Source organism: Sphaeramia orbicularis, chromosome 21 (assembly GCF_902148855.1).
Source record: "Sphaeramia orbicularis chromosome 21, fSphaOr1.1, whole genome shotgun sequence".
In the NCBI taxonomy this organism is placed as follows: Eukaryota; Metazoa; Chordata; class Actinopteri; order Kurtiformes; family Apogonidae; genus Sphaeramia; species Sphaeramia orbicularis.
In genome coordinates, this window is record NC_043977.1 from 7,827,536 (window position 1) to 7,851,172 (window position 23,637).

General features: G+C 36.8%; 1 protein-coding gene and 1 pseudogene across 1 annotated transcript; both read right to left on the minus strand.

The window, feature by feature from the left end:
- Nucleotides 1–1,266: 1,266 nt before the first annotated feature.
- cnot11 (CCR4-NOT transcription complex, subunit 11) lies at nt 1,267–8,813 on the minus strand. The gene is made up of 7 exons (XM_030124663.1): nt 8,495–8,813; nt 6,580–6,744; nt 6,154–6,306; nt 4,956–5,158; nt 3,885–4,087; nt 3,110–3,206; nt 1,267–1,681 (listed from the first exon to the last, which is right to left on the minus strand). The coding sequence occupies exons 1-7, from the start codon at nt 8,811–8,813 to the stop codon at nt 1,484–1,486; spliced, it is 1,338 nt and encodes a 445-aa protein (XP_029980523.1). The 3' UTR covers nt 1,267–1,483.
- A 6,515-nt stretch (nt 8,814–15,328) lies between these two features.
- Nucleotides 15,329–23,637, minus strand: part of LOC115412262 (abl interactor 2-like) — a 46,228-nt pseudogene continuing 37,919 nt past the window's right edge.

A 23,637-nucleotide genomic window follows, 5' to 3' on the forward strand; every position in this document is an offset into this window, starting at 1 on the left:
TTTAAGAGATTTATCTAGAAAACAGAAGAAAAAATATTGATATATGATGATTCTATGGCAGGTTTGTTTGTACATTTTTAGCTCCTGGGTAGTAAACTGCCTAGAGCACGGGTGACAAACATATGGCCCACGGGCCAAAACCGACTGACCGCCCAAAAGGTCGAATTCGGCCCATAGGATGAATCTGAAAAATGCAAAATTTACACTAAAGGTATTAAAAATTATTTTAGTTCAGGTTCCACATTCAGCCCAGTTCGATCTAAAGTGGGTCAGACCAATAAAATGCTATCATAACTTACAAATGAAAATTTTTCCATTTTAGAGTGTTTTCACAAAAAATGTGAATAACCTGGAAAGTGTTGATTGCAGCGTTATCAATATTCTGCCTGTTCCTAAATGTGTATTTGTAGATCCACTGTGATCTGTCAGTTAAAATGTACATGTGGAAATGAGAAACTGAGGCCGAATATTGTTAAAAATGCAATTATTTTTCTTAATAAATTTAAGTTTGTTCATGTTATTCACATTTTTAAGGATAGTTTGCAGATGTAAACATTTTCATAATGTAATTTTACTTTTTTGCACGTCCTCCATTTTTTCGTGGGTTCTCTGGCGTCCTCCCACCATCCAAAGGGGGCAGCCATGGCCTAGATGGCTGGAGAGTTTGCTTGTGACTGATGGGTCGCTGGTTTGATTCCCTGGACCGGCAGAGAATTGTTGGCTGATGTGCCCATGAGCAAGGCACTTAACATGATCTAATGATGGGCTAAAGGCAGAGGACAAATTTTGGTGTGGCGCACGTTTACATGTGTGAACCTACTGACAGAAAAAAGATTCTTCTTCAAAGACATGCACTGAAAGGTTAATTGGTCAGCTTAAAAAAAACTGCCCATGGATGTGAGTGAGTGATTGGTTTTTCGTCTGCAGTGAAGAAGCAACTCGTCCAGGGTGAACCCACCTTCACCCATAGGTAGCTGGGATAGGCTCCAGCACCCCCCACCACCCTACTGAGGATAAAGATAGTTCTGAAGATGAATGAATTTGACTTTTTTCACTCTAAAACAGAGAACAATTTTTGAGTTGCCATTATTTCTAGGTTATATTATTTTACTGGTCCGACCCACTTTAGATCATATTGGTCTGAATGTGGAACCTGAACTGAAATGAGTCTGACAGACCTGGATTAGAGGCACAAGGGTTAAAATGACTTATAGGTGACTTTAAATAGACTTCAACAGAGTAAGAGAAGAACAAAAACAGTCAGAATTCATTCATTAAACTCTCTTTAATGAAACAAAACTCAAAACATTTCATCTGGAAAAAGAAAAGAAAAAAAAACTGGTTTAAAAAAAAGAAGCTGAATCTGTCCGACCTGTTGGAAAAAGAGGCTGAGACACAAACACTGAGCTCCGTCACAGTCCGGTTCCTCTGTGTTTGTTCCTGTGATGTGGATTCATAGTGACCGTCTGTGGGGGTGGGGGGGTCATTTGGCAGGTTTGGCCTCGGTGGGGTTTTCTCCGGTGTCCAGCGTCTTCAGGAGGCGGAAGAGGCCGGCTGCTTCGCGGATGCGGCTGAACTCGATGCAGAAGGCCTGGACCTCGATGAACAGGTCCTGGACGTTGATGATCTTGTTCCGGATCAGAGACTGGAGGAAGACGCAGACCAGACGGACCAGGCGGTTCTGGAGGACACACTTAGATCTCAGTTTAACCGATAAATGAGCGCGTTTACCGATGGGATTCAAGCCCAGACGGTGGATCGTACATTTGTTTTTCCTCTGAAACAGTCGCATGCAGAGTTTAAAGTACACCTGGTTTCACTGGAAACACAGGTTTGACTTTACTTAGTTGGTTATTAAAGAAAATGCATGATTATTAATTTTGAAATGTATAGATATAGCATCTATAGTTTTGATAGAACTGAATTTACGACTTTTTAAGACATTTTTCTCTTCGTCTTTGGTGAAATTTCAGACCTTATGTTCACAAAAATAACAGTCCAACAGGCCTCAGATATTATACTACAACATGCACAAAAATACACAATAGAATACACTAAAAATACACCAAAATACCCCAAATATACAAAAATTAAGGGCTATAATACCCCAAAATATGCTAAATATCCAAAAATGTCATCTACAGGTTTGATGAAGCTAAATTTATGACTTTTTAAGACATTTTTCTATCATCTTTGGTCTAGTTTCATTCCTTCCATTCACATTAATATCAGTCCAACAGGCTATATTTTAATTAACTAATGTTCCGTTTCCTTTAGTCCATGAATAATGTTTGTGTTACTGATGTTGCAGCTGTTAAAGCTCATACCTGAACCCTACCCCATGAATGACTGTTGGAGGCTCCACTCATTCCCATCTCCTTTAGGATCAAACACTAATTACACATTTGACTAATTCTGTACAAAGATTTACCAAGAAAATATAGGAATATCACTTATTGTGTCTGTGGGATTTTTAAGACCTTTGAGGGTTAATTATTATTAATTTTAAGGAGAATTAAGGCTTGAATTCAGGACAAATTTGAGCCTTTTTCCCCATAGAGGTGCATAATTTCATATAAAACTTAAAAATAACGACTTTATTTTTTCATGTTTGACTCAGCATCTGTTTCTGATCAGTGTCACTAAATCCAAAATATCAGCAGAAAACAAAAAGCACCGTTATTTTTTTTCCTGCAATTTAATCACCTTAATTCTTCTTAAAACTGGACATTTAAACTGCACTGTTATGGTAAACTGCAAAACAATATTTACTCAGATACAAATACATTATATTTATAGACTTTCATAGATATACATACTGTTAATATTGTAAATAATGCATCTATTCATATTCTATATTTATTTTTTCTATTCTACTTTTAGTTCTTGGAGTAGCACTACTAATACCATTGAACACACAGCAACAACAAAGGCTATTCTATTCTATTCTATTCTATTCTATTCTATTCTATTCTATTCTATTCTATTCTATTCATGCTGCTCTTGTTTGAACCCATTTCATTTTTAATTTTAGACTATTTTTTATCAATGAGCCTCCTCCTTCAGTCTACACTAACATAACCCTCATCCCTTGGGTGTTGTCGTGTACCTGCATGTATTTGTCTTTGATTTGTTCACAGGTGGAGATACAGTTGGAGATGTAGAGGTGGATGAACTCTGGTGGGAGGTCGACGGCTGTGGTCAGTCTGAGGAAACATGAAGAACCAGAGCAGAACGTTCATTACAGATGGTTCAGATGTCACAGAAAACCTACTGATGAACCACCTTACATGTTCCATCTGCAAAATGCAACACTCATCAGTTTAATGTTCAGATTTTACTATAATGTATGTTTGAGGGCATAAAGCAGAGGTGTCAAACATACGAACCGCCACAGGGTCCAATCTGGTCCATGGGATGAAATTGTAAAATGTAAAAATTACACTGACAATCATGGATGTTAAAATCATTTTAGTTCAGGGGTCACATACAGACCAATATGATCTAAAGTAAAACAGTGTCACAATAAACCAAGTAAAATGACATCTACAAAATGCTGTCTTTGTTTTAGTGTAAAAAAGTACATGAAAATGTTGACATTGACACACTGTCTTTTCACGAAAAATCTGAACAAATATGAACTAGAAATGTCTTGTGAAAAATAAGTGTAACTGTACCAATATTCTGCCTGTTACTAAATGTTTTGTGTATTTGTAGATCTACTGTGATCTGTACGTGTACATGTGAGGCAGAATATTGTTCAGGGTTTGTACAGTTAAATTTAAGACCTTTTTAAGACCTTTCCAAGACTACTAAAACAGAATTTAATGCCTATTTCACAGCCGTACTGGCAAAAATTCGCGACTCCTAGAATTGGTCCTCACCTGTTGACGACCTCCATGGAGTGCAGAGACATGTCCATGTTGACCAGGACTGAGAAGTACTCTGTGATCTGGCTGCTCTGCATCAGCTTCAGCAGCATCTCGATGGCTACCAGTGGGTTGTTCTCCACCAGGTCGGGGAGCTTCGCCGGGGACAGACCGATGTGATAGACCAGCTTCGGGTCCTTCTCCAGCTCGGCCAGGAGCTGCACAGACCACCAGACAAGACCCGGATCAGTCAATCAAGAGGTCAAGGAACGAAACCTTCTCTATTCTCAAACAACCTGGACCTTCTACCATCAGCCTCATTGAACCTGTTTAAATACACACTAAAAACTCAGATTATTCCAGTGCTCATGTAAACAGCAGTAATCTGATTATGACAAATCAGATTACCATGCTTGGATTCCTCCCCATTTATAGTCTGTTATCTTCCTGTGTGAATACAAGTTAATCTAATTTATTTCGCTCTTTTACACATAGACATATTTCATTTGTCATTTCACATTTACATCAAAAATGAAATCTTGATGTAATTAGCTCACATGTTTATGTAATGTCAAAATAAGGTTCATAATATTTTTTCCATCCATAGTTGCATTATTTTTTGATAACTGATGATGGAGAATTGAACCGCTGCATCAAGCCTTCATCACATCCCATATTAAAGTCTGGACTTTATGGAGGCTAACGCATGTGTGTAAATGAGGTCTCATTTTCCTGAATCATTCTGTCACAAGCCTGATGATCCTGATCAGTCCTGGCTTTGTTCAATCTTTCTGACGTTAAAGACATGAGAGGACACTGACTGCATTAACTGGAGTTTAACAAACAGCCTGGACAAAAAAAGGAACTGCCTGGATTTAACTAAGCAAATAGTTCAGATCCTTCCATGGATAAATACTGCAGTGGTTAATAATGTTTCAGCTGGAGCAGGTTATTTAACTAAATGATCAGTAATACTTTGATAACTTCAGAAATCAGATAATGGTTGGAGTATTAGTGTGAAAGTAAACGGGCTCAGTGTCAGAAAAACCTGAACCAAGGTCAGTGTTATGTGACCTTTGACCTCACCTGTGACTGCTGCTGGGCTGACAGCGGGCTCTTAAAGGCCTTGGACATGATGCGTTTAATTTCCACCCCCGTGCTGTTCTTCACACACATGGACCGATCCCACTGGACGCTGTGGTCAGGCTCCGTTGGGTTCAACCACGCCAGCTCATCCTCGCACACGTGGAGTGGCGGCGGCGGTCGGATGAACTCTGGACGAAAGTGACCTGAGGACAGAGACGCACGGGATGATGGACAGTTCTTTAACATGGGAACAGACGCTTATGACTGGAACCTGATGAGTTTGTATTGGCAAGAATAAAACCAATAAAATAAACCATTGTCATTTCATCACCACAACATTTTAGTTAAGTATCATCTACTGAGTTTTGAGAGTTGTACACTTTTTTTTTCTTTAAATATCGTGTGTTCTATTTAAAAGGGGCTACATGTACTTGACCCTCTTCCCAGTGGAGTCAGAACCAGGATGTCCTCTAGAGGGTGCTGTGAGGAGAACCGCTTTTGGACAAAGTACACCTTCCATGAACTAATGCTGCCTTCATGTGCTGTCAGGGACAGGGTTACAAGTGTGTTGTGTTCAAGTGCTTTTGTTGTCATAGCAAAATGAAAAATAGCTGACACACAATTTATCGTGACCTGATAATTGGATAAAAAGGTTTGGACACGTTCATTGATCTGTTACCTAGGGACTACAGATGCAAATTAGTATTTTCACTATTATCTGGCATATTTACATGTGATAATATTTTAATGTTATCATTATTATTTTATTTTGTGATTCTGAATACAGTCTTACTGTTTGTAAATAAGTCTAATATGTAAAACTCAGTTTTATTTTGAAAAATCAACATCTTTGTTAAAAATGCATTTTTTTTCCTGAAAATTGTCAATATTCAAATGGTTATAATTTACTAATAAATGAAGATAGAATAAAATAGTTTTTTGCATTTAAAAGTTGAAGTTCTGTTCTTTCTTTCGATGTTTTCAATGTTCATATACTCCTTACACAACATTTTCAGTGGGCCTTGAAAATTTAGTGGATATGATCAGAAAGGCTGGTGCTGACTAGCAACTTATGGTAAAACACTGACAGAGAAGGAGTTTATACAGATGTTCATTAATGTGCACTGTCCCTACCAAATCAACTAATAGATAAATATGACATGATAATGATGATGATAATCTTATGGGTTAGACATACTCTCCAGTGGCGGCCGTGGCCCTGTCACCAATGACTCTATGATCTGATTGGCCACTGAGCTGTCAAACCCAGAGTTGGATGAGTCCGGGTCGGGGTCGTTCAGGATACTGGGGAAACTGGCTTTACTCTGTGTGGGCAGCTCCGACTGACGCTCTGGAAGAAAAAACAAGATGATGTTTAAAATAGGGTTTCAACAAGATAAACTTAGGAGTTTTTTTTTTTTTATTGTTTTACGACAATTACCAACAGAACCACCAAGAGGAATGATAACCTGGCCAAATGAGAACGTACGCAGACATTATGTAAAAGACTGTCCAAAGTGAATAAGTTTCACATTTTTCCAGTTTGTCCTTGTTCATCACTCATTACTTGAGGTTCACACCAGATCGATGTAAGTCAAAGTACTGAAAGCAGGTATGTAGTGACCTGCCAACGCTAGCTGCAGCCCGCTGATGTCTATAGACTGAGGCATGTTTCCCACGTCCATGCAGGACACCTGTCTGGGCGTCTTCTTGAACAGATCCCTCGGTGGCGCCAACATGAGCTGGGACAGGAAGAACTTCTCAGGCTGAGTGATGGGAGGCAGGAAGCCTGGAGGTCACATGACACAAACAGAGGTGTTAATGGTCCAGATATGGATCTGCAAGACCTACAATAACCTGATGAATCTAGAGCAGCGGCGTCAAATGTGCGACTCCTGGGCCAAAACCAGCCCACCAAAGGGTCCAATCCAGTCCCTGGGATGAATTTTTGGGGAGTGAAAATTACACTGAAAATATTAACAGTAAAGGGTGTGAAACTGGGAGAACATATGATCTTGGGGAAAACAATGGCACAATAATCTAAAAATAATGAAAACTTTAAATGTTCTTCTTAGTTAAATGTGACAAAGTAAAATTACATAAGAATATTTACATTTACAAACTATCCTTTCATAACTAAATGCCAATGACCTGAACAAATATGATGACAAACTGCATTTTACACCTATTACTTCATGTACTGATAGGATTAGTGGATCAACAGGTCTTAAACATTTATGGTTTAGGTCACCAGTGGCTGTTTAGGTCTTTATGGGTTAATGCAGGGGTGTCAAACTCATCATAGTTCAGGGGCCACATTCAGCTAAATTTGATCTGAAGTGGGCCAGACCAGTAAAATAATAACATAATAATATGTAAATAATGTCAACTCCAAACTTTCCTCTATGTTTTAGTGAGAAAAAAGTAAGATTACATTATGAAGACGTTTACATCTACAAACTATCCTTCAAAACCATGTGAATAAGATGAACAAACAGAATAAATAAGTGCAATTTCAGCAATATTATGTTTCAGTTTTTCCATTTACAGACATAATATTGTTAAAGTTGCACTTACTTCTCTTTAGACATTTCAGGTGGTTCATATTTGTTCAGATGATTCACAGTTTTTGCAAAATTCTATTATGTTTTAGTGTAAATACATGAAAATGTTGTGAGTATTTATAGGTTATTATGATAGTATCTTACTGATCCAACCCACTTGAGGACATATTTGTCTGAATGTGGAAACTGAACTAAAATGATTGTTAATATCTTAGTGTAATTTTTGCATTTCACACATTCATCCAAAGAGCCGGACTAAACTCTATAGTGGGCCTGATTTGGCCCCCGGGCCGCATGTTTGACACCCCTGGGTTAATGTGTCATTTTTGCACTGAAGGGCCGGACTGGACTTCTTTAACCCTTTCATGCATTAATTATGAGAACCTTAGTTAAGATTTTTTTCTTGAGTGTTATTATTCCTCCATAGGCATGAAAAAAACAATGTGATCAAGTTTTGTTTTTTTTCATGGAGTTACAAAAATGTCCATGCATTTAATTTTTGAAGTAAAGAAACGTGTTTAAAACCCAATATCAGAAAGTGATATGAAAACAATGAAATAAAATAAAATCTGATGTTTTCTCATATTTTAACATATTCTAATGCTAGTTATTACTCTTTTCATGGAGATAATATGCAAAAAAACAAACAAACAAAAAAACAACTTTTTTTTCTAACATAACAATTGATTTACACTCAAACATGTTAGTGCAGATCAGGTTTATCTAGAACAGTACAGTTACAGTAATGGTCTGAATGTCAGTGTATTATTATGGGATGGTGCATAAATGTCCTCTGTGTTGGCTGATGTGGAACTAAAACAACTAAACCCATGAATATACAAGAGAACAGCTGGAGAAGAACTGTCCACTGGAGTGACCACTGTGCATGAAAGGGTTAAGGGCCGGTTTTGGTCCGCGGGCCGTATATTTGACACCACTGCATTAGAGTACCGTCAGCTGACATCTACCACGTACCGGACAGGACCTTCTCCGCCTCCTCTCCGGCCGGTGCGGGGTTCAGCAGGTGGGCGAACACGGCGGCGAACGGGTTGGCGGCCAGAGGCTCGGTGCGGTACATCTCCCAGAGCAGGTAGAGGGCGGTGAGCCGCTGCGGGGAGCTGGGCAGCAGGTCCGGCTGCTGCAGGAGCATGACCAGCACCGAGCCCACCCTGAAGTGCTCCGCTTTCCCGAAGTAGTGGTGGAAGTGCGTGGACAGGCTCTCGAAGGTGTTGGTGCATGCCTCCTCCGAGATGATGCTCAGGAGGTTGGACAGTTCCTTTGGGGCGAGGGTCATGTTCTCTTCAGCCTGGAGGTCGGCACTGTCAGAAAACACTCAGCTTTCGGCTAATACGACAAACACACCATTCCTGTCAATGACTTCATAGACTTAATTCATGTTTTGTTTTGTTTTTTTGTCTGAAGAGTGAGACGCCGTGGGTTCACTGAAGCTCCAAAGCTCAGTTAGCAATGAGGTAGCTTAGCTTAAGCTAGCGCTAACTGATAAATACCGGTGAAGTCATAGCGAAAAAAACTAATGAGTCCGCCGGAGAAAAATCCACAGAGACCGAGTCAACAGCTACATAAGACTCTTACAAAACCGACAAACTTTAATAAACCGAAATATCTGAAAGCGCTGGCGTACTATTCAAGTTCTAACAGCAAACGTTGTATATTACCCGTCGGTTTCAAAAGTCAGACTACACTACCTCTGGGAAAGTGCATTATGGGTAATGGAGTTTAACGGCCGTGATGCGTCTACTTCCTCTTTAGGAGCAAACCGGACGCTGTAATGGCGCACTGCTGCCCTCTGCTGTTACTGTTCCAGTTTCACCTGTTTCTGTTTTGGCTTATTTACCACAGTGTAGGAGCTATTTGTCTATTTAGTTTCTGTTCAGTTAATTTACCTTTTGTTTACCAATTTAGTATTGTTTGCTTGTTGTTTATTTTTTAATATCTATAATAATCATAATAATAATAATAAAAAACTTTATTGCAGACACAAGTCCATATACCACAAGCACACAACATACAGAATAAATAGGATACAGAAATTACAATCTCTCTCTCTCTCCTTATTATTTTCATGGTTATTACTTTATTCTTTAGTGTTTAGCACCTTTTTGTTTTTTTATTGGTTTAGACCGTGGACACCTGGGTATAAATAGGCAGCACCAAGGTAGACCATCATGCACCTGGGTGGGCCTGTGGGTTTTTTTACCAGTCAGTCAGCCAGGATGAGCAGGAGAGACAGCAAAAAGGCCTTGGTTGTCATTTGCCTGCAAAAAGCCTGAAAAAACCCCACTTGGAATACATCTATGGAATGGACATTGTGTTTTTGACCACGTAAACCACAAACACATGGTGCATCTAGTGGTTATTTGAGTTTTGTTAAAGTCTTCAGTTCAGTTACTTCTAAGTTGACTTAATTTTGATGACAAATAGCGGCCACACACATTATGCTTGGTTTTAATATACAATGTTAAAAATGCTGATAAATCACTGTATATAAATGTGCCTTACAGGAGACACATTACTTTATATCTCTTTCTGTGTGATTATATACTGGTATGTATAGGTATATGTATACGAAACATCTTAAACAGATCAACTTGCAACTATCTGAATAAGAAAGCCCGTCTTGTGAAAGAGGCAGGTTGAATAAATGCTGAAATTTAACTGTCACAGAGACAAAAGTGAATGCTTATATAACATTTTTCTACGATCTGACTTTTTCTTCTTCCTATACTTGCAGGGTTTATGGAAGCAGGATAATATTCACTGTTTTTAATGAATTCCCTCCATGTGTAAACCCTCTAACTTTGCCCATGAATTAAAAACAGGAAGCTAAAACATTTAAAACATGTTAAAACATTTACTTACTATTACCAGTTCATATTCTTTCATTACAAGCGTTGTGCTTTTAGTCAGAGAACACTTTGGCGAGCAGAGAGCTTCTCCAGACATCACGTTCTACCAGGAACAGAAGGCAGAAAGTCACTCAGATTTAATGTCATAACCTATCAACACTTCAAATGATTTTATTGAGGCTAACGAGGTCTAGGATTTAAAGATTTAATGTCTTCAGAAACAATATGGAGGAGGTTCCTGATAAAATCAGCCTGAGAGAAGCAGTCTGGAACGTTTCACAGATCATCTTATTCCTCAACACTGTTTAAAGGGATAATACAGGCAAAACAAAAAGCAGAGTATGCTGAAAAAATATGAAGCAACATGAGCCCAACCTGTAAACGAGGCATCAAATGACAGATCTAAACCTCTGAACTCTGTCCACATCTGATCTGATCTTAGTTTTCACTAAAAGAAGGAGGAAGGGTGGATTAAAAACAGGAATCAAGAAAAATGGCAAAGGAAATGTGAATAAACAGAAATGATAAAGTGATTCTGAGGCTGTTTAGTGTTGGAGTATCTCTGAAAACACCTGCTAATAACTCATCTTCATGAACTTAAAAACACTAAAGGGTCAGATATCTTCTGCAAAATCTAACAACCACTGCTGTTTGTTTATCTTTGTGAATGTATTTTATGTTTTCTGTTGTTTACAACAGAAGTAAACATGCTACAAAATCTCCATCATCAAGACTTAAATGTAAAGGAAAAGAAAACTGATAAAATTAAGGCTTCAATGTGAATGTTCATTAAGAATTCTGCCAATTTTATTACAAAATAATCTTTTTTTTTTGTAAAAGATGGGGTTCATTTCTAACACTGGGAGAAAAGGTCCTGACTTATTGTCTCAAATCAGGAAGAAACCTGCACAGAATAATGAAAAACAGTCTAAAAACAAAGGCAAAGAGAAACATTCCTGACTTAGACAATGACAAGCTTTCTCAAAGTCATGAGACACTTCCTAAAAATAACAAGAAAGTCTCTGAAAATAAAATCTTTCTCAAAATAACAATAAGCTCTTTCAAAATGATTAAAAAACTTCTCAAAATGAAGAGAAACTTCATCAAAGTCATGAGAAAGCTCCTTAAAATTATGAAAAACTTTCTAAAAAATAGTGGTGTAACGTTCTCAAAAAAAGAAAAAGAGAAACTTTCCTATTTCGGACAACCTCAACGAGAAAGTCATGAGAGTTACCATAACATGAAATGTTTTCAAAATAGCAAAAAAAAAAAAAAAATTCCCTAAAATAATGAAAAAGTTTCTCAAAGTCATAAAAAACTTGCCTTAAATGATCGATAAGTTTCTCAAAATAATGACTAATTATCACAAAATGAGAACCTTTATCACTAATGGGATCATATCATATCATAAGTGTTTGTTTTATGGAGGTTAATAAATATTTTCAGTTACTATGTCATTATTTCAGAATCAGCCATCCTCATGAAACATAAATGGATTTTGAAAAATACAGTGGAAGGTAATTTTATCCAACAGCTGCAAAAATATTTAATACACAAGACAGAAAAGTCAAGTGTAAAACTGTGGTGAAAAGTAAAACTGTGGTGAAAAATAAAACATTTGTATGAAAAACCTTCCTCACATTGAATGTTGGGTTTGATCTTTGAAAACGTTCAGATGCTGAAAAGACAAAGGGTCACAGTTGCATCATCTCAGCGTGCTCTGATTTTTGTGCTAAAATGCCTTTAAATAACACTGTACGACAAGGAAAAAGGTGTTTTCAGGTCCATAGTCACTAAAGTCAACACCGAGGGTTTGGGTTTGGTTCATACCAGTTCATACACACACACACACACACCTTCATTTTCAACACAACACACCAATTTATGGCACAAAATATCCAAAAATATTCACCTCGAACCCGGAGCCCGAACACACACGACTTCCACAACCTCCAGCCGATCAAACATGGAATAAAACTAGAATAAAATACTGATGAAAGAATATGAGAACATTGTAAATAAAAGTCCATTAAACAACAGGAAAAGTCACTGTAAACGTCTGAAATCAGGTCCATGACACGTTTCAGGCAGAAGAACCTCTATCAAACACCAGGGCTCAGAAACCAGACCAGGTTCAACATCAACACATGGACGGAGGGGGGGGGGGGGGGGGGGGGGTGGGGGGGGGGGGGGGGGGGGGTGTTTCAATCTGACTAATGCAGAGTTAGTTCAGGTTCCACATACAGACCAATATGATCTGAAGTGGGTCAAACCAGTAACATAATAACAGAATAACCTAGAAATAATGTTACATTGGGTTTATGTATATTTTTAGTGTGGATGTACGGCTGTGTTTCCATTTTGTGTAACTTCTGCTGCTGTCTCGGCCAGGACACTCTTGTAAAAGGGATTTTTAATCTCAATGAGCTTTTTTTCCTGGTTAAATAAAGGTTATAAAAAAAATAAAAAATCTAACTTTTCACTATGTTTTAGCGTGAAAAAAGTAAATTGTATCATTGAAATGTTTATATCTAAAAACTATCCTTTAAAAATATATAAATAACATGAACAACATGAAATTTCTTCAGAAAAATAAATGCAATTTTAACAATACTCGGCCTCATATTATCATTTACACATGTACACCACAACTTAAAGATCCCAGTGGATCTACAAACACACTAAACATTTAATAACAGACAGAATATTGGTCAAATTACACTTATTTTTCTTCAGGCATTTCAGGTTGTTCATGGCTGTTTGTGTTATTTCCTTTTTTGTGAAAAGAGGTTTGTAAATCTGAATAGTTTCATGTAATTTGACTTTTTTTTTTTTCCCCACACACACACAAAAAAATATTTATTTAACCTTTATTTTACCAGGTACATTCTCATTTACAATAAGGACCTGGGCACAGAGAAAAATTTTGTCCTTTATGGTTATGACAGTATTTTACTAATGTGTCTGTATGAACCAAAATGATTTTATCCTTGATTGTTAGTATCTTCAATGTAATTTTTCATTTCACAAATTCATCCCACGGACCGAATTGGACCATTTGGGGGGGCTGGTTTTGGCCCATGGGCCGTATGTTTGACACCCCTGGTGTAGAGGAAGACGTTCACCTGAACCAGTTTAATGAAAATACTACATTAATCTTTACTGAATGACTATTACTGAACACATAATTCCTCTACTTTCTGTATTTCCAGTCTTCCTTTACACTGCTTAACATGGTAGTGTTGTGTACCTGCACTAAACAACAGCCTCCAGACACACAAAGGCCCATGTGGTTACACTGGTCTACACTTCAGGAGGACCTGCACACGTTAAAAGTTGGCAGTTTTTCTTTCTATTGCACTTTGATTAGTGTAACATTGTGATAAGGCAGAGGATGGCTCATTAGTGTCTTCACTTCTCTGTGATTTGTGTTTTTTTTTTTACATCACTGACAAGACAATGATGATGACGATGATGATGGTGATTGCCAAACTTTTTCAGCTCAAGACCAAACAGGTTTCAGTGTCTCATCAGAACCAAACGTATAAAACTGTATCATGAATTGTCTTAAATCAAAATGTTTATGGACTCTTCCACCATAGAACACTGGCTGAAATTGTTCTTTTTTTTTTTTTAACATCAAACATCATATGTAATCTTGTTATTTCTCCCACTTTTATTACTGTCTGATACGTATTTTTTTCATCTCAATCTTGTCAGTTCTTTCTTTTTTCTTGTAGTGTTTATATAGAATTCATATTGCATTTTTACATAATGTACATCTTCTCAAATCATTATGTAGTTTTTTAATCTTGTATCTTTTATGTAGTTTATATCTTGTTGTATCTTTTATATAGTTTTTATCTTGAGTTTTTTATGTAGTAATTATCTTGCTGAAATTTTCTATCTTTTTTTTTTTTTTTAACATTGTTTTTATCCTGTTGCATCTTTTGCACCATTTTCATCTTGTGTTATTTAGATCATTTTCATCTTTAGGGTTTTTTTTCTATAGTTTATATTTCTAAACCCTTCAAGAGAACACTTTTCATCTGTTTTACTTATAAAAATTATTTCATGTATCCTATTATTGCTATATCTTTTCCTCCTCTTGTCTGTGACCCATTAAAACATTGGGTAAACACAGCTCTGGAGGATCTGGGTATTAGTTAAAGCAGAGCTCAGCAGAATAAGGAGATGTGTGTAAATCCTTCTGAGGTGAAACTAAGACATTGACCTGATATTTGTGTGAAGGCGTTTGGAACAGAAAGTAAAGCAGCTTCTGTTTTGTTGCCTTTACGACAGGAGGAGGTGAAATGAGGCGAGCAGAGAAACAGGATTCAGGTCTGAAGTCTGACTATGGAGGGGATGTCAAACTCATGTTAGTTCAGGTTCCACATTCAGCTCAATTTGACTTCAACAGGGTTAGACCAGTCAAATAACAGCATAATTACCTATAAATAATGACAAAAATGTTTCTCTTTGTGTCAATGCAAAAAAAAAACAACGTAAAATTATAAAAATATTTACATTTAAAAACTATCCTTTCCAAAAAAACACGTGAATAATCTGAAAAAATGGAAATTGTGTAAGAAAAATAAGTGAAATTTTTACAATATAATGCCTCAACTCATCATTTATACATGTGCATTACACACAATGTTACACAAACATTTAGTAACAAACAGAATATTAGTAAAAATTTTGAAGTTTGGAACTAAAATAAGAACAATTTCTACAATATTATGTCTCAGCTTATTATTAACACAACTAACAGATCACAGTGGATCTACAAATACACATTTAATAACAGATATAATATTGGTAAAATTGCACTTAATTTTCTTTATACATTTTCAGTTATTCACATTTTATTGTTAAAGAACAGTTTGTAAATGTAAATTTTTTCATAGTGTAATGTTATTTTTTCACATCAAACCAAGAAAAAAATTTGCAGTTGTCAATATTTATAGGTTATTATGATATTATTTTTATTTTACTTGAGGTCATACTGGTCTGTATGTGGAACCTGAGCTAAAACCAGTTTAATACACTTGACTGTTGGATTCAGGTCTGAAGTCTGTCTATGGGATGGAAACTGTTGCTTTTGGCTGAAACAGGTGCAGACGAGCTGAACAGGAAGCAGGGACGGCGTCTTTTAAAAGAAAAGTGCAACACTGCGACTGAATCTCATTGAAAACAGCAGGGGCTTTGAAAAAGAGCCACACTGCTCGAGTTTTCCATAGAAGCAGATCTTCTATGTTTTCTAAAGTGTTTCAGGCCAAATAGCAGAAAAGGTCTGGAATGGGGATTCACAGAGAAATGGAAAAACTAAGTGGAAGGACTGTCTCTGTGTTTGATTTCAGTGCAAATTTGACTTTTGCATAGCTTCCTTTCAGTCTAAACTCTTTTCAGTCTCTTATCTTTGGGTAATGGAGGACAAATGTACGAGGAAAAAAAAACAGAAACTAACAGGACAAAAGAACAGAAACCCAGACAAAACTAACTGTACCTCTGTTGAAGGCTCTAACTGATGTAGATTTGTTCTGTCCTGATTTAAAAGGTGCTCAAAATGGACTCAGTGCGATGATTTGGACATAAAAATGGGAGGTTCATCTACCAGAACACCTTCAAGATGCCTTCAAGGTCATAGGAAAATTCAACTGAGAACCTTATCTTTACTCTCCTCCTCTCTGGGACTCTGTAAAAAAACACAGAAACTCTGCCGGGGGTTCACGTCACACATGTCTGAAGGCAAAAAGTTTAAGAATTAGAAAAACCGTTGGCACCTGAAACGACACTGAGCCTAAACAGGCGACGGCCAATCACAGCCCGATCAACATCAACAAGACGATACTAAACAAGTAAAAGAACCAGAGTATCGACCTCATGACCTCTGATCATGGCTTGTGATTGGTTTAGTGTGCATCTAAAACAAATACAAAATGGAACTTTTCCCTTTCGTCAGATCCAACAGAGTCTAGAGACAAAACGGAGCAGATGGACACCGTCCTCATCATCTTCCTCAGTCAGCGTAGTGCATGATGGACTCGACGTAGTTTCCTGGGAAGAGGCCGGTGGTCGCGTTCATGACTCCTTCGAACCACCCGTCCTCATTCTTCTTAATGACATAGATGATCGCTCCCTCCTGGAAGGACAACTCGTCCTCCTTGTCAGCTGTGTAATCGTAGATGGCCACCACTAGAGGGAGCAAATGCACTGTATTAATGCACACAAATATTTCTGACTCTGCTTCATAAAGACACAAACATCCACCGAAGACCAAAACCATCTACTGATCTAAAATGTTAAATACCTGTCGATCCACTAATCCTATCAATACATGTAAATAACTGGTGTAAAATGCAGTTTGTCATCTTTTCATGGTCATCAGATATGACCCATTTGGACGTCCATAGGTTCTGTAGTTACCGTGGAAACACCGTCCTCTTCTACAACATTGATTCGCCAGTAAAACCCATGGAGTTTGATCAGTGATAGTGGATGGACACACCTGGTTTTATATATGCTAAATAAAATGAATAAAAATGAATAAAAACACATTTGTTGTGTTGTAAAGTTAGAAGTCTATGAACCCCCAGTGGACATTCAAGGAATTGCAGGTTTTTTACACTTTCATACAAACATAATTTTTCTGCATGGTTTAAACACAATAAAAAAATGAGTTAATAACAGCAGATAATGTGACAAAGGCCAGCAAATATTTAAGAAAATAAAATATCAGATTTCTAGACTGTATATCGTTTTACTGAATGCCCTAGTTCTAGTGGGTACCTTTCTCCTGGTAGGTCCTGGGGGGCCCATGGAGGGTCTTCTTCAGCGTACGGGTCGTTGTACTCCACCACCGCCGAGTCCTCCTCTTCCTGTCCTTCTATCGGCGGCTGAGGAGTGCAGGGGGTTTCCTCTGGTTCAGATTGGTTCTCAGGGACCGGGTGAGGAGGAGGAGGGGCATCTGTGACTACAGGTGGGGAGAAAGTCCATAATTAGTTTACAGCAACAGTTCTCATCTGATGTCTGACAATACAAACAGATTATTAATACGATTTGGGCTAAGGAATCATTAAATGATCTTTTTGACTATGACCGGCACTATTTAAACAGATACAAACTCCAACACAAATACTATATTTCCTCAAATTAATCACAATTCTGTTATATTAGATAAGATAAGATGAGATGAAATGAGATGAGATGAGATACGATAAGATAAGATTAGATAGAACTTTCTTGACCCCTTGGGCAGAGCCATCAGGAAATTAAGGTTCCAGTATCAGCACAAATACAAAATGTACACACATAAGAAATATTACAAGAAAATATTAATAACAATAACTATAAAAACAGTAGTGGAAAAACAGGCAAAAGCACATTAGAGAGTACTAGTAGAAAAAAGTAGTAATATTAATGTAAATAATAATAAGTATGTAATTATGGTTTAATATTATAATATGGACACACATAGATAGATAGATAGATAGATAGATAGATAGATAGATAGATAGATAGATAGATAGATAGATAGATAGATAGATAGATAGATAGATAGATAGTTTAATAATCACAGGATAAAAGTTAGAATAAAGTGATAATTGTAATAGTAGTTGTAACAATATATAAATATTTAGGAGAAGAAGAAGAAAAAAAAGGAGCAGAAGAAGGAGGAGAAGAAGAAGGAGGAGAAGGAGAAGAAGAAGGAGGAGAAGAAGAAGAAGAAGAAGAAGAAGAAGAAGAAGAAGAAGAAGAAGAAGAAGAAGAAGAAGAAGAAGAAGAAGAAGAAGAAGAAGAAGAAGAAGAAGAAGAAGAAGAAGAAGAAGAAGAAGAAGAAGAAGAAGAAGAAGAAGAAATTTGTTCTATCCCCAATAATGGCCAAGGACATAGACATCATGACTAAATAAAGGCTGGATAAAAATGAAGACTCTAGTGTCTGTCATGTAATGGATCATGTCAGTTTATCTTATATTAATTCTGAAGAATTAGAAGAAAATTAATAAAAACTTTTGAATAAAGGCCTGTTGCTAATATGAGCCTCTTTCAAATAAAGGCCTGGTACCTGCTAAAACTGAAATACGGTGCTTATATCTGCACATAAACTGTACTTACTGGACTCCTGAACTCGAGCGACGAAGCCCATCAGAGGAAGCTGAGGTGTGAACTGGAGGAGGGAGGGGGGCGGAGGGGAGGCTGCAACGGTTTGGGATCATCAGTGAAAAACCAGAAAAACAAATCATTTATTAATTGTTCTGTTTATTCCGGACACGTACCTGGGCTTTGGTTGTAGTAGGGGCCGCCGTTGACCTGGTTCTGGTTCTGTGTTACGATTGGCTGACCGGTCACAGACGGAGGGCGGCGGTACGGCAGCGAGCCCCCCACCTGTGGAGTCTGCTGTCGAGGCTGAGGACGGTTCATACTGTAGAACTGAGGGACAATCGGACCTGACACAGCAGAGAGCACCAAGTTAACCAAGGCATCAGCGACATATCAGACTCATGCTCGTTGCATTGAGGAACAGCTAAGATCCTGCACAGAACCCTCATCAATACCAAGTAGAATGTATGAGGTTGTCAGGTTCTGTCTCTATGTTAGACCTGTGGTCTGGATACAGATCAATCTCTCAATAGAAGTGGGTGGTACTTTCACTGGAGGAGAACTGAAATAATTCAAAGTCCATATATGACTTCTATCAGTGATCAATAGGAACTATAGTGACATCTGTAACCATTTCCATGTTATAAACCATCAAAATATGGACCATTAGAAGTAAAGGCACATTTTTAATATTTCAGAAATTTGTCAAATTCAGAATTTCTCAAAACTGTGAACACACGTTGTAGACATTGTCCCAAGGAAGCTGCAAAAAAAACTTAAAATTAATCTGACAAGTAGTTTCGGAGAAGAAGATTGTTGAAATCTAGACACTGGTGACCTTGAGTTTGACCCTTCAAGGTAAAAAAAAGGAAAAAATCAAAATGTTACTAAGTGTATTTTTCTCATTTCAAGTCAAAATAGCTCATCACACTTAAAATAAGACATAATCACCTGAAGAGTAACTGCTTAATTCAAGATTTTTTTTTTTTGCTTAATTCAGGATTTTTTTTTTTGCTTAATTCAAGCAAAACAATCTGCCAGTGGAACAGGACAAAATTATTTTGTTAAGAGTTCTTGAAATAAGATTTTCAAGATCTATTGTCTAAAAATAAGTTCTTATATCTCACTGAAAAGTTACTCTTTAGGTGATTATGTCTTATTTTAAGTGTGATGAGATATTTTGACAAGAAATGAGAAAAATACACTTGGTACGATTTAGATTTTTTCCAGTGAAGGTCATGGACCCAAATGAAGTCCATATGACTTCTATCAGTGATTAATAGTAACTACATTGATATCTGTAACCATTTCCATGTTATAAACCATCAAAATATGGACCATTATAAGTAAAGGCACATTTCTAAAATGTAAAAAAAATGGTCAGAAATTAAAAAATCCTAAATTTCTCAAAACTGTGAACAAACTTTATAGACACTGTCCCAAGGAATCAACATTAAAAATTTGAAATGAATCCTAAAAACCACCATTCTACAATTATCACATTATCTTATGAGCAGTGTCAGAAAATAAAGAATAATGGAACAGAAGGACAGAAGTGGGTCAACAGTGGGGGACTCACCTTCAGTGGGTGAAGATGTAGTGGAGGAGGAGGAGGACAGAGCAGGAGGAGGAGGAACAGGAGAAACAAGAGGGGACGTTTCTACGGGCGTTTCAGAGGCGCCGAGGGCGGGGTTAGAGGGAGGGGAGGTGTGGGCGGGTGGGTTTATCTGTGAGTCAACCTGCTGCGAAGGCGAGGACGGCGGTAAGGGCGCGTTGGGCTGTGTTAAGGTGGTGGTGGAGGAGGAGGAGGAGAAGGAGGAAGGGGTCGGGGAGGGGGAGGAGTTAGGGGCAGTTGAAGAGGAGCTAGCAGGTCCAGCAGTCGGGGAAACTTTGGGAGGAAAGGGTGAAGACAAAGGGGGGGTTGAACAGAGGAAGGGTTAAAATCACAGCTCTATAAAAGTTTGTTTAGCAACTTTTATTATTTTGACAAGACAGAGATTAGGGATGCACAAATATATCAGCCAAACACTGGTGTCAGATAAGATGGAATATCACCGATATATAAAATATACACATACAATACTGTGTAAAAGTCTTATTTGACCTTTATCTTTGTTGTTTTTTTTCAGGGTTGAATGAGCACACAGTAAGAAAATACAGGAAATATGTGCACAGCCTTAAAAGAAACACAAAAAACTGAACTAAATGTGTTGTAAAGGATAAAGTCACTATTTAGTTTGACCTCTGACCCCATGACAAGAAGCAGCACTAACAATTAGAAACATCTGACGTGTTGAATGAAACCTGGTGTAAAACATCAGAAAATTAATGTAATGAATCTTATATTGTCTGAACTGAAGGGTTAAAGACAAGTTAAGGTCAATGTGAGGTCACACTAAATATAACCACTTTGGTTTATCGAAGCTGTTGAATGAAACCTGAAAATTTAATTCCTTTTGGTTTGATTTGTTGATTATTTTATTAATTTATGTTCATTTTGTTGATTATTTTGGTCGTTTTTGTTGATTATTTTGTTCATTTTTGTTCCTTTTGTTGATTATTTTGTTCATTTATGTTTTTTTTGTTGATTATTTTGTCCATTTATGTTCATTTTGTTGATTATTTTGGTCATTTTTGTTATTTTGTTGTTTATTTTGATCATTTATATTCATTTTGTTGATTATTTTAGTCATTTTTGTTCATTTTGGTTATTTTGTTTGATTTGTTGATTATTTTGGTCATTTTTGTTAATTTCGTTGATTATTTTGTTAATTTTTGCTTGTTTTGTTAATCATTTTGGTAATTTTTCCTAATTTTGTTGAGTATTTTATTATTTTTTTTATTAATCTGTTAATATTTATTCATTTTGTTTGTTTTTTTTCTTGTTCATTTTGTTAATTATTTTGTTGAGTTTGTTAATTTTTCATGTTCATTTTTGCTTCACCTTTTTTCTGCTGTGCATACTTCATATATATCCAGACAAATGCATATGTGTGGTCCTTTGAACTTTACTAAACCAGCAAACAGAATGTCAGACCAGGACTTTTACACAGGACTGCAGAATAAAGCTTTCTTTGGTTCTGTAGCACAAAAAGGAGAAAAAAACCCCAACAAAATAAAAGAAACAAACATATAGTAACGTTGACATCAGCTTTTGGTAATTTCACAAACGTGCATCCCTATTGCAAATAACAAATAAAATTTAAAAAAAGAAGAAAAAAAAAACAGACGACAATTAAGAATGAGTGCAGAGGAAAGGTAAAGAAGGAAAGTGATGGGAGTAAAACTGTTGATGGAGGACAGAGTGAAGCAAACGGGATGGTAGAAAGCAGGGCTGTTCAACTCAGTTTAGTTCAGAGGCTACATTCAGACTACAATATGTGGCCGGACCAGTAAAATAATAACATAATAATAATATAGAAAAATACTGTCAACTCCAAACTTTTCTCTATGTTTTAGAGTGAAAAAAAGCAAAGTTACATTATGAAAATATTTACATCTACAAACTGTCCTTTAAAAAATGTGAATAACATGAACAACCTCAAATTTATTAAAGAAAATAAGTGTAATTTAAGTTCATATTAAGTGATTAAAAGTGATTAAGTGATTTACACATATACATTACAACGTACAGATCACAGTGGATCTACAAATACAACACATTTAATAACAGGCATAAAATTGTTAAAACTGAACACACTTCTCTTAAGACTTTATTCAGGTTATTCACATTTTTTGTCAAAGTATACAGTCACGGAAAAAAATTCTTAGACCACCCCTTGTTTTCTTCAGTTTCTTGTTCATTTTAATGCCTGGTACAACTAAAGGTACATTTGTTTGGACAAATATCATGATAACAACAGAAATACCTCATAGTAGTTTACTTTCAGAGCTGATATCTATCCATTCAACATTTTTTCTTGATAATAACCAAACTCACTTCAGTTGTTACATCAATAGCTTTTTCATTGTACTGACAAAAACAGTGCCTATAGTTTGTATATGTAAAAAATTTTCATGTAACTTTTTTTTTTTTTTTTACACTAAAACAAAGAGAAATTAAGTTGTCAGTTTTTATAAGTTATTATGATTGTATTTTACTTATTTTACCCACTCAAGATCGAATTAAAATAATAGTTAATATCTTCAGTGTAATTTTTGCATTTCATAAATTCGTTCCAGGGGCCGGAGTGGACCTTTAAGTGGGCCGGTTTTGACCTGCAGGCCGTATGTTTGACACCCATGATGTAAAAATGGGTTTGTGCCTCTTTACCTGGAAAGGTGGAGGGTGGCGAGGGCGTTGGCACGGCGATAGGCACGCCCACACTGCCACTGCCACTGTTTTCTCTGCTGCTGCTGCGACTGCTGCTGCTGGGATGGCTGCCCCCGCTGCTACCACTGCGAACAAACAAAAAAACGGACCGGAAAAAAGGCGGAGCTTCCAGTTAATATCGTCATACAAGCTTTATATTTATAAACACAGCGGGACAGGAAATACTACAACTGAAATACTGACATGTCACCGGAGTAAACACAGCCTGTGTTTACTCATTTACACCTTTTTTTTTCTCCTTTAAAAATAATAATAAAATGAATCACATACAGATAGATGCTAGTTTGGTTTAGTCTGTGGTTGCTATGGTAACAACGCACACTGTCACTGTCACAATAGAATATTAATATTTTACAGGTAACATTTACAATAAAAAGGACACGGAGGCATGCTAGAAGAAGACATTAGAGGGAGAAAGATGAAATGATAAATAAATGAGGAGAAAACAGACGTGACGTTATCTTCCTGTATAGAAATCAGAGTAAAAGTAGAAAAATGGCTGTAATGAAACAGTGAAAACATGACCTGAAAAGCTGCAGCGTAGCACAGGTGAAGATGGAAAATAAATGGAGGGATTAAAGTCTAAAACCTTAATTTTATGATAATTTATTCATAATTAATTAAAACATTTTAAGGCATTTTACACCCAGAGCTTATGCTGTTATTGCATCAAAAACATAGAAAAAAGACTACGGCACTGTGTCTAAAGATAACCCTGATACAACACTGGACCTGAAATTCCATGTACCTGGTACAGAATAGAATAGAATAGAATAGACTTTATCATCATTGTGTATTTAATAAAATTAGGAGTG